The sequence below is a fragment of the Ciona intestinalis genome, chromosome 7 (genome assembly GCF_000224145.3).
Source record: "Ciona intestinalis chromosome 7, KH, whole genome shotgun sequence".
Lineage (NCBI taxonomy): Eukaryota > Metazoa > Chordata > Ascidiacea > Phlebobranchia > Cionidae > Ciona > Ciona intestinalis.
Genome location: NC_020172.2, coordinates 4,038,604 through 4,050,746, shown reverse-complemented (window position 1 = coordinate 4,050,746; position 12,143 = coordinate 4,038,604). Strand labels below are relative to the sequence as shown.

The following is a 12,143-nucleotide window of genomic DNA, read 5'->3' as shown; positions in this document are numbered from 1 at the left end:
GATGCGAGGCACATTACTTATGTATTCTGATTATATTTGCGCTATGAGCGCGAAGCAAGAAGATCAAAAAATTGGTAAAGTATAAATTACATTTGGCATTATTACGTACATAAGCTCTTTTCTAGAAACATCGATGATGTGACGTCACGAAGTGGTGATGACGCAACAGAAGAACCCACTTTGTAAGTTCATTGTTTCAAAATAAAATTTTGTGATTTAAAGTTATAATTTGCAGAATATGGTATGTGACGTCACAGAGGATCAAGCGGGCCATGGTACGAAAGAAAAATGAAGGTAACTATGACGTAATAATATGCAAACTTATATTTTACGATTACATTTTTGCAGAAAATTCAGCGAATAAAGCTGCAGAAGAAAAGCGCAAGGTATTGCACATTATTATTATTTTTGATGTAATAATAAACCATAGTTTGGAAATAAGTTTAAATTTAAAATCAACTGGTGTAGAAATCGAGAGTTTTCTTTTTGTTACATAACTATATAGAAGGGTGGACGAAGACGGGACAGCTTTAGTACATAATATTTAAATAACCGGATCGTGTTTTAAACAATTAACAACGGTCTGGGGGAGTCGTGGGGATGCGGTTTTATGAATCTTCTTTGTTTAATACCAATTGGGTTGGGAAAATAGAGTAAAAATGTGTTCCATCTTACCCCCAGCCTACCATACTACATATATTAACTATGACGTAACTATCCTACGTTTGCAGACGAAGAACAAAGACGAAAACGCCGATAAAGGATACACGGTTTGAGGTTTGAGGGCTTTGGTGTTGTATATGTGTCTTTTCTGCGCTGCTGTGTCCTTATACTGCTGGACCTAATGTTGCCAGCTATTTTTTGTCAGTCACTACTATGGTGCATTTTGCATTTCACTGAAATATATGCAATGAAACTATGGCGAACATCTTGCTGGATCAGATTTTGTTGTTGTACACTCCATGGTGTTTTTTCAAATCTTTTAGCAATTCTGTATCGTCTTGGTCGCTTGGTGAGAACGCTATGTTGGTGCACTAATACTCGAGTAATATCAACACGCAGTATAATATGCGCGTAAATGTGATAATACTTCATTAATATAATGTAACGTAAACTTTCCCACGTGGTTAACTTTATATTAAAACGTCAGGTAGCGCGGTTGGGACGATGGCCACGTCACAATTGCTCTACGACGTCGATACGGTGGGTCAGAGCATTGTCCTGACCCTGCGTTCGGTGCGGTTACGTCAGTTTTGATTGAGTTACTTAACGGTCCGGTTGTTGCGTGGACGTCGCCGCCAGTGATGCTACGCTAAATATATAGGTCACTACCAGCACAGTGATGCTACGCTCGAATTTAGGTCACTGACAATGCGGTTCGTAACAATCTGATGCAGTTGCGTAACGGTCGATGCGGTGCGTAACACCCGGACGTTATTATATTGTGTGAGAAAAGACGAGAGTATCGCGGTACCAACATGGCGGCTTACCCTTTGATTGGAACATGCGGAGCTGTTTATTGGCTTGGCCTCATTGTGGTTGGACATTCAATATGGTGTACACTGCAGATGACTATCCTTCAGGATTTGAACTATATCTTCTTTGAATATTTTTCAATGACTATGTCCGCGTTAATTACTTTTTATACGCCTCCCCTTTTTGTATGATTGTGCTGTTGTGTTTGTTGCATGTTTGACACATTTTCTCTGCACTCGTTGTACAATTTTTGTCTTTTTGTCGGTGTGTTTTTGTATTCGTTGTACTATTTTTGTCTACTGGGGTTTCTTTAACCTGCGTGGACAGTAACATCCCGCAAGGGTTTCTCACCTAAGCAGAAACCCACTACCATTGGCTGGGGGCTTGTCGTGCCGTAGTGGCTTTCCACTAACGCCAGCCACAAACTCTATGAAGGTATTTTAATCCTGTTTTTGTTTTTCAGAAGCTTCTTCAATAAAAATCATTACGTCTAGTTTGTTTTATATAATTACTTCGTACTGTTGTAAAATAAAATATCTAAATAACTTAATTTCTGATTTATGGGTTACAGGGGTATGATGTCAGAGACTTAATACGTCATGAAAGAGTAACGTCAGATCCCTATATGCTTCACAGTTTAGCCGTCACTCAAAAAACTGAAACTTGGTTTACGTATAGTGGACAATTTTAGAGGCCGTTTTGGATACTATGTACTAATAAGCTTAACGCTCTACAATTGGACCACGTTGATTATACCACATATACTTTTGTCAGAGACATAAAAGTGTAGCTTTGTCTTTGGAAATTATTTTGAAATTAAACGGAATACTGTTTACAGAAACTTGTTTATTCATAAAAGCACAGAAAGTAAAACAAATATATATGTAGCCTACTCTCTACACTACGTTGATCTACACAATACTTTAACACAGTTCACACTAAAAAGTTTTAGCTCCATCCAGGCGATCAAAACAGAATTTATGAAAGCAAAACATGTATATGTATATATAGCCTACACGGTTTTTTACTATAAAAAGTTTTAACCCCGTTTTGCAATGACCAATTTGTAAACCATTTTTACTATAAGAACTAATTAGACCAAACACGCCCAAATAAGAAGGGCAATCAGTATACAGTAGATGGGTGAGACATTGACGGTCGTGAAACCATTACAGATTCTTGTCTGATTAGTTTGTAAGGAATTTTGTGGCTGCTTGCAGATACAGATATTTTCTCCAGTTGTATTGATGCATGCTGTTGCCACAAACGGACCACCACACAAAGCAATATCACACGTTTGGTTAGCGAATAAACCTAAATAAAAGAATGATTTAAAGAGATAGTAGTTTGTGGTCCAATGAGAGAAGTTTTTTCTCCTTTCAGCGCCCCAACTGTTTTTTAACTGAACTTGAAGGTAAAGTATGTTTTAAAGAGTTATAGGTTGGGGCAAAATGGGACATGGACAATCCTCCCCCCCCTCGTTTAGATAGTAAACGAAGAATATTTACAAAATAATATACCTCCAAAATAGTATACAACTTTAAAAAGCGTTGTCAATTCGACAAAACACGTTCAGAAAATAAGGGATTAAGGTGCCAACGTTATCCTATCTTATCCCACAGTGATATATTTACTTTTAATTGTAGCCACTATGATAAAAACAGTTGTATATAAAAAGGTAGGTCAATTATATTATATACCTGGATCAATTGTTGTTGTTGTTGTTGCATTCTCAAATTGAAAGGTTGCTGTTGAGGGCACTGCAGTTGTAGTCGCTAAACCTGTACAAAACAATAAGGAAAATCGCCATGGGGATTATATATATATATATTGTGTATTTACATGTAAATGCCATGCATGATGTTATATTGCAATATAAACTATGGTGGGATAAGAAAGAACAAGTTTTTTATTTTTTCATTTTGTAGTAAACAAAGATTATTTAACATGTTGTATACTCGCATCCCCATGACTCTAAAAAGGCGTTGTCAATTGTTCAAAACACGATCAGGTAATATGGGACTATCGAACTAAATACACTTATACACCTAAATATGCTGCTTTACTGCTATATATTGTAGCATAGGAGAAGAAGGGACACTTGTACCACATAATATCCAAATATTCGGATCGTGTTTAAAACATTTAACAACGGTTTATGGGCGTCGCGAGGATACGATTTCATAATTATTTAAATGTTATTAGTTTACTATACCAAATGGGACGGGAAAATAGAATAAAAAGGTGTCCCATCTTCTCCCATCCTACTATACTTTAAAAATACTTGAAAACACACCCGTATTAGTTGTGGTATCTCTTGCTAGGTTGGTACATAACTTGTTTTTACAAGTGTCGGTCACTGGACACGCAGAGCATGATGTCCCGTTTCGATAAGGCACTTTTGAAGAACTGTAATGGTAAAATGACAAGGGAAAAAATCCACATAATGTTAACGGGACAGAAAAATTTTGCCAATTATAGTATTTTACCAGACATTAAACAACTTGTTGTCAAAAAGCTAACGCATCCGTCACATTAAATATAACTGCTGTAATTAGCTGTTCTTGCTTTTAATAAATGAGCGCCATATTACATATTAGGGGTAAATCTATGAGCATCTTTGTTAAAAGGGTAAAGCATACAAACAAGTTTAAGAACCACTGGTATAAGCGTTACACGCCACTTACGCTGTGTCACCAGCCACACCGTAGTTGCAGCTGATGATGAAACCATTGTCAGATCCGAAAACGTTCCTGTAAAACCAGTTGTTATAACATTATACAGCAACTTATGTGTAGAATACAGTACTGTATGGTAAGATGGGGCACCTTTAGCACATATTATCCAACCATCCGGATCGTGTTTTAAACAATCATAACAACGGTCTGTGGGAGCCGTGAGGATATGGTTTTATAATTCTTCGAATATTCTTTGTTTACTACCAAATGGGACGAGAAAATATAATGAAAAGGTGTCCCATTTACCCCAACATACATAAATGGTTTAATACTTGCAAAAGCTGGCTGCACATCCAATTTTGTATGTTTCAGCCCAAACAACTTGTTTGTAATGCCCGCATTCCTTTCCAGCCTGGCACGCCCCTGTCCCGTAAGTATAATAGGACACCTAGAAAAGCGGGTATAGTTTGATTTACACCCAAAAAAAGGATTTAATGTAGTTTGATTTACAACCAACAAAGGATTTTATGAATTATATAAAATAGAATTAAAATAAGCTTTTATGTAACGTAGTTTCGTTTGACATGTAGCTGAGACGTTATCATGTTATGTATAATATATAGTAGGGTGGGGGGACGGGACACTTTTGGCACCTAAAATGCAATTATTCTGATCCTGTTCAAAACAATTAACAACGGTCTATATGAGAGTCGTGGGGATACGGTTTATGGTTCTTTAAATGTTCTTTGTTTACTAACAAATGGAACGAGAAAATAGAATGAAATAAAATGAGTGTCCCATCTTACCCCAACCTACTACATGTTTGTACTGTGTAATGTCATATTACCTCGTCGAACCATGCTTGAGTTGTCTCATTCGGCATAAGATCAGCATCATCGGTATTTGCAGCTATTCGTAGATTTTCCCCCACAAAGGGAAATACTGAAGTTTGTAGACCAGAACTATGGCTGAACAAGCATTTTCTATCAAACATAATATTTTGTAAAAAAGTTTGATTTCTTTTTATGTTAATAAGAAATGTTATACAATTGGTGTTTCCCTCAGTGTTTAATCTACGTTTATAGTGTGTAATCGTTTTATTATATTCAGTGTAATTATGATTGGTGCCTAAACTTTCTTTTCTGTGTGGGTGACGTTTTTGTCGAGGACCTGGGCTTTAGGTTAGATTTAGCTCACTACCTCATCACTTAAAAAATCGTTATGTAAGTTCATGCGACTGGTGCAACTTATGTACCTATAAGCCTTCGAGTGAATTCTTATTCAGAAGTTCTACAGTGAATGAGATTGTATCTTGCTTTATCCTTGCGTAACCGGAAAACCACTGTCTTATAACACGGGGTCCTGTTTCATACACCTCGTGCCAGCTTCCGAGCTACGGCGATTGTAACTTTTTTGGAGGGAGTCTTTTTTACCTTACAATAAAACAAACAAAAACAGTCGGCCTTACGCTGTATGTGCTGCTGCCAATGCTTGTAGTTCTGTATCCCACGTCATCATTAACATGTTACTTGCACTAGGATTCACCGAGCGTCTTAATTCGTTGTGTTTATTCACAAAATCCGCATGGTGCTGATCTGTCCATTGAAGTGCAATGATAAAATCGCTTGCCGCTCTTCGTGGACGAGATTGCAGTAAAGAAACTGCGTGAAAATTGTTTTGATGGTAAAAAAACAGTTTGAAATAAATTAATAGTAGAGGTAATTTAGGCTGAGTTTGAATGAATCAATCTCGTACAATAAAACAGAAACTTTTCAAAATCTTAATGTAATAATAACAAACTCGTACCATTGTGGGTTTCGTTTTAGTGTCTAATCATAGCACATACACAGCTAGTTTGCAGCGCTATGTGTTTTTTGTCGTCGTAGCGATATACATATTAGTGAGTGTTTGGTGCTGTCGGGTAAGATGGGATAACGTTAGCACCTAAATCCCATATTTCCTAAACTTGTTTTGAACAATTAGCAACACTCATTTATAAGAGTTGCGGGACTATATACGGTTATGTGATTCTGATTTGTTGTTCACTTAATCATTGTTCTGTCTAATTGTTTGGCTTTAATTTTGTTTACCGAGCAGTATTTGTTATTCACTATTTAAAAATTGTTTGCTACATTCGATTAACGTTTCTGCGTGTTCCTTGCCGCTAGCCTAATTGCTGCGTGCCGCGCACTGCGCATTTTCCCTCTTAGTTTAGAAATGTGTAAGGTAGAGCTAGTTGTACTGCGTTGTGAAAAGGCTCAAGGTTCTTCCACTTATTTAGATTGATTTTTAGATTAGTTAGGTTTTTGTATTTAGTTAAGTAATATTTGTATATACAAATATTGGGCTATTAGTGTACAAAGTGTTGTATAATGTTATATAACAGCAAAGTAACTATTTTAATCAACTAAATATTTTTGTTTCTTATTCCCATCAAGTGTAGGTATTGCAGTAGAATACGACAGGTATGCAGCATTGAGCCGACTTCCCGGAACTATCCACGTTTGTATAAACAATAGACTGTACAATGATGGATACACGGTGCAAGCATATTACATGGAAGTTAGGTAACATTAAACTATAATGCTCTGACGTGTAGGCTGCATTTGTTGGTAACATTATGAGCGTATGTCTCCTTGCGCAAGACATCTTAACGGAAATTGCTACAATCCAGCGAGACCTTATGGATTGTCCAAATTTTCAGCCAAACAGAAAAAAACACCCACAAGGTTACATTTGTGGTGACTTGTAACTGGCAAGAGGTGTATGAAACAGAACACCGGTGTTTGGCTGCTGTCATTGTCCCGTCACGTCAGAATAAATAAGTTGTATTCATTCGTTAAGGTTTCAGCGTTTTTTTTGCTGCTGTGATAATTAAGTTATACTCTGTTTTCATATACTCTGTTACTTTTACTACCACCAGGCATAATGTAAAAACGGCTCATCTGGTATAAAAACGTAAATTTCCGACGATTCGTCTGCCACCCGGCAGATTTCAGAAATACACTATGTTTTTTCAAACCAGACGAGCCGTTGAAAAAATATTTAAATTAACGTATTCACTCACCTGATTGGTCATGGACATGGGAAAGAAAAATGATCAGTGATAACCCTAAACTACCAAACAATAGCGTGACATAAGCTTTACCAGTCATTTTGCTAACTATCTTGTCAAAAACCTGTGTATAAAGTACAGTGGGAAGAGAATGGTTAACTTTTCATTATGTTTTCCCGTCCCATTTGGTATAGCAAACAAAGAACATTCAAAGAAATATAAAACCGTGTCCTCATGACTTTCATCGTTCATTGTTTAAATCACGATCAGGGTATTTGATTACAATGTGCTCAATGTGCTCCGTCTTATCCCATGTACTGTACGCTTAACTAAATATATATTATTACGTTTCATTCAAACATATAATATAACTGGGGTACAAGATGCGGATACCGTTGGCACATAATATCCCATATTTCCTGATCGTGGTAACAACAATAAAAACATTCTTTTAGACTAGAGTCTCATGGCGACGGTTATACATAATTCTGTAAATATTCTTGGTTGCCTCCAAATAGTACGAGAAAATGGGACAAAAAATAAATGAACTATCTTACCCCATCCTAAAGTTACATAATGCTATATAGGTATGTTACAAATTTACAAAATCAAAATTTCCTTTATAAATTGCGAAACACAGCATATAGTTTAATTACTAGCGTCATAATGCAGTTAATGCAATTCAGCACTAATTAAAGTAATTTCTATTTTCACTTTCCCATGCAAATTCCTAGTCCAAAAAGTCAAAAACTGAAACTCTAAAGAGAACCTTCTCCTTCCAAATGAGTCTATATTCTAATTTGACTTATTCACTCCAAACAAAAGCCGGTAGTACATGGATATGACGCTAGCCATAACCTGTAGGTGTTGAATGTGCATGTGTTGCGTAATACGCCTATATACACACATATGCGTATATAGTCGGCCAGTTTACATGGAATTCTTTAGCCAACATTACAAATGATGTAGTACCTTTAGGGTTAAAACACCGGTGGGCTCATTTCATTTATTGTGTATACTCCATAGTGTGGGTAAGATGGGATACCGTTAGCACTTAAATCTCATATTTCCCGAACGAGTGTTAAACAATTAACGACGCTCTTATAGAGTAGTAAGGCTACCGTTGATCAATTCTTTGAATCTTTTTTGTTTTCATACGTAGTTTGTTTTTAAAAGTTATCACATATAGCCTATATGTAAATTGAATGAATCGTTTTTCTGTATGGCAGACACAACCCATTATAGTGACCACTAAATGGTTTGGATTAGAAATTACCCTTATAGTGTTAAGCACACATTTTAGTTGCTTTTTTGCAATTTTGCCCATATATTTTATCATGGTAAAAACAAAAAACTTTCTGATCAAAAATCGTGTTTCGATTTTGCGAAATTTTATTTTAAATACGCTGTAAGGCCTGTAGATTAAATATAAAATTGTTCGATTTGTAAATATACGAGCAATATATATCAGTTGTAACTATAAATAAATAACATTATTAGCACTATGATAATTTTTATACCAAAAAGACATTTAAATACCAGTATACCGTGTACTTGTAGTAGAAGTAAGTTTATAAATTATAAATTAGGCGAACGTCAAATGTTGCTGCATACAATTAAATTAAGAACACATATGGAGGGTGGGGAAAGACGGGACACATTTAGCATATATAATATTTAAATATCCTGTTCGTGTTTTGAACAATTCATAACAACTGCCTATGGGAGTTGTAAGAATACGGTTTTATAACGAATGTTCTTTGTTAACTACCGATATGGTGCGTGAAAATAGAATAAAAATGTGTCTCATTTCCCCCCACCCTACTATATACGTTATAAGACAAGCAAGAAAGGCACTACTACAAAGCGTTGGAAACTATATGGTATTTCAGACATTCTTGCAGCGTGGAATTTCATCCGCTTTCATATTTGGAATTACTTTCAGCAGCTCCACTATGCCAGTATTAACATCTATCTTAGCCTGGTAACCCAGGGACCTAATACGGGCATAAGACACGGCATAATCTCGCTTATCCATGTCAGTACCACTGTTAGACTCAGTGATATGACAACCATCCACGTTCCCTTCAATCAACTTTGCTACTTCAAGCTTTGTGAGGTTCATAGATTCGTCTCCCACGTTAAAAGCTTGCCCGCTCATAGCACTGTAAAGTAAAAAAAGTACATTATACACAGACCTATTTATATTATGTTATGATAGTTTTAGTCATAGTCCTGCGCGCGAAGTAAGAATTAATGCCATATGTGGATCCATATGCAATCGTTTGTTTTCTAGACCTATATAGTACTGTAGCATTGAATAGTTTTCGAAAACAACCTAAATATAAGGATTCGAAATCCACAAAATTTTAAACTTTTTTTTTAAATTATAATTTTGAATTCTGAACAGTAATATAGGATATATTTTATACAAATCAATTTCAAATCTTACTTGTAATGTTGCAGGGCGAATACGAATCCCTTTGCAGCATCACGAACATGCAAAAAGGTCCTGCGGAATCCACCTTCATAAAGATCAAATGTCCTCATTTTCACAGCTTTGGCCGTAAGGTCGTTAACCAGCAAATCCAAACGTAAACGTGGAGAAACCTAAACGGTACAAACGATTAGGATGCAGTAAACGGTAACTCGTTTTGTTTAATATGAGACTGACGATGCCATTTAGGCAAAATAGATATAGCGGGGAGAGGAGAAGGTATCGAAATATCCTAGTCGTGTTTTAAACAACTAACAGCGGTATATGGAAGTCGTGAGGATACGGCTTTAAAATTCTTTAAATGTTCTTTGTTTATTATCCACTGGGACGATAAAATAGTATGGCAACATGAACCATCCTACCCCACCCTGTTATTACATTACGTAATTTTTATTTATCTCTCCGAAAACGATGGCGAAGACCATATTATCTTAAAATACACTATACAGCGTTTTTCTAATGTATGGATATACATACAAAGTTATTTAAACGAGTTAAATCTTTCTTACCCCAAAAACAGTAGCCAGTCGAAGGCCAACCCCGCCCTTAGCACGAACTAATTTTTCTCCTTCTGCCTTAGTTTCCCCATACAATGTAATTGGGCTGATTGGAGTTTCTTCCGTACAAGTACCGTCCACTGCTCCATAACATGAACCTGAAAATTTATATCATTTTTACTAGTTACTAAGTTTCGATTGTAAGTTATACTGATAAGTAATAAGTGCGATACAGTTTATAAAAAAAAACGGGACAATAGTTGTTCAAAACACGATAAGGTAACATGAAATTTATACTATACTTTACGGTAAGATGGGATTTGCATCTTTTTTTTAATGCGCTGGGCTACGGTTATATAGTTCTGTAAATATTCTTTGTTTTCTACCAAATAAAACTATATAAAAGAGAACAAAAAACATGTCCTTAGCCCCGCCGCACACTACTACACAATAATACACAATAATATAGTTAACGTTTCGTCACATAACGTGTGGGGAAATTTGATTACCTGTTGACGCATAAATGACACGTTGGTGAGGCAACAACGCGTTTACAACGTTTCTCGTTCCTTCTACGTTAACTTGCCGAGCAACTTCTGGCTCCTTTGAGCAAGCAGGGTAGCCAACTATTGCTGCCAGGTGTATAACAGCATCGACGTCTTTCAATGCCTGGAAATAAACATTAAGCATATTAAATATAAGCATTATACATGTTAAGTTATTTTTTTTAAACTAGATGTACATTAGAAGGGGAAGGGAGACATGGTAACAGTTAACAACGCGTATTGGAGATTGGGTTTTTATAATTCTTTGAATGTTCTTTTTAAACCAGTTGTATATCGGCATTTGTACGTAATTTAGTACCTGGAGATACACATTACATTTTAGCATGGCTAACAAGTAAAAATCAAATTGTAAACCGCGTTGTTTTAATTTTTAAATGTTCAATTTACCTTTTCCAGTTTGTCTGTGTCCAAAATGTCAGCGTTTATAACAGTGAGCCTTGGATTTCCAACCACTGGCGTTAATGGATAGACACCCCATCTGTAAAGTAGAAACGACTTTATAAATGAATGTGCTGGATTTGGTTTATTCTCGCGTGGCTGGCAAACGACAATCGTTATAACACGAATGTTCATACACCTTGAGCAGCTTACCAGTTACCATGTATGTTACCGTGTGGGGGATTTTTGGAATTTGTTTGTATGCAAGGTTGACACAACCCTTTAGCGACCACTGAGTCGAAACAATTGCGGTTAAGAGTCTTGCGCAAGGTACATCCACAATGGTAGCAGCAACGATTTTGTAAATGCCATCGCATACAATAGCTCAAGGCGTTTCACATTTTATCAATGCAGTTTAAACTACATGAATATGCTGATATTTATAACTTATTTTGTTCCAGTTACGAAACACTCGCTACCCAATAATGCTTTCCTGCGAATTTGTGCGTTTATACTTTTTTTTGATAGCATAGTAAATACTGAAATTGTTTTAGCTATGGTTTTTAAAGCATTGCGGTTTATGGAAGAGAAAAATGAGCATTTTATAAAATCCTTACAAAATTTTAAAATCCTTACAAAATTACAATATAGTACTGTGGGGTAAGGTAGGACAGCTTTAGTACATACTATACAAATATTGTGTTTTAGACGAATACCAACGGTCTGCAGGAGTCGTGAATACGGTTTATAATTCTTTGAATGAATGAATGAATGTAACTTACTTTATCCTCGCGTGGCCGGAAAACGACAGTCGTTATCACACGGGTTTAACACCTCGTGCCAGCTTACGAGTTACCATGTATGTTACTTTGTGGGTGATTATTTTTTTTTGGATTTTTTTTATGTATGGCTGATAATTTGGAAAACCCATTAGTAACCACTGGGTTGGAGCAATTGCCGTGAAGTGTCTTGCCCAAGGACACATACGTCCACAAT

The 12,143-nt window shown here is 36.2% G+C and overlaps 2 protein-coding genes and 1 long non-coding RNA gene across 4 annotated transcripts in view; 1 reads left to right on the top strand and 2 right to left on the bottom strand.

The window, feature by feature from the left end:
- The first annotated feature begins 221 nt into the window (after positions 1 to 221).
- On the top strand, positions 222 to 863 carry LOC113474338. The gene is made up of 3 exons (XR_003396001.1): positions 222 to 294; positions 349 to 386; positions 732 to 863. It is a non-coding gene; the product is annotated as an uncharacterized LOC113474338 (long non-coding RNA).
- A 1,062-nt stretch (positions 864 to 1,925) lies between these two features.
- On the bottom strand, positions 1,926 to 8,208 carry LOC100176032 (GLIPR1-like protein 1). 2 transcript variants are annotated; one of them, XM_002123368.5, is made up of 8 exons: positions 7,222 to 8,208; positions 5,623 to 5,815; positions 5,002 to 5,137; positions 4,487 to 4,602; positions 4,164 to 4,229; positions 3,773 to 3,885; positions 3,177 to 3,257; positions 1,926 to 2,790 (listed from the first exon to the last, which is right to left on the bottom strand). In XM_002123368.5, exons 1-8 carry the CDS (start codon positions 7,307 to 7,309, stop codon positions 2,570 to 2,572), a joined length of 1,014 nt encoding a protein of 337 aa, XP_002123404.1. In that variant the 5' UTR covers positions 7,310 to 8,208; the 3' UTR covers positions 1,926 to 2,569. The 2 variants fall into 2 exon arrangements, with proteins under 2 accessions (XP_002123404.1, XP_026690754.1); XM_026834953.1 differs by lacking the exon at positions 3,177 to 3,257.
- Positions 8,209 to 8,564: 356 nt separating this feature from the next.
- LOC100181453 (UDP-glucuronic acid decarboxylase 1-like) overlaps positions 8,565 to 12,143 on the bottom strand; it is a 4,527-nt gene continuing 948 nt past the window's right edge. Inside the window, exons 2-6 of the mRNA XM_009860706.3 lie at positions 11,157 to 11,247; positions 10,713 to 10,872; positions 10,216 to 10,361; positions 9,662 to 9,819; positions 8,565 to 9,374 (exon numbers count right to left, since the gene is read on the bottom strand). Of these exons, the coding sequence (XP_009859008.1) occupies positions 9,098 to 9,374; positions 9,662 to 9,819; positions 10,216 to 10,361; positions 10,713 to 10,872; positions 11,157 to 11,247 (832 nt within the window). The 3' untranslated portion in view covers positions 8,565 to 9,097. The remainder of the gene's footprint in view (positions 9,375 to 9,661; positions 9,820 to 10,215; positions 10,362 to 10,712; positions 10,873 to 11,156; positions 11,248 to 12,143) is intronic.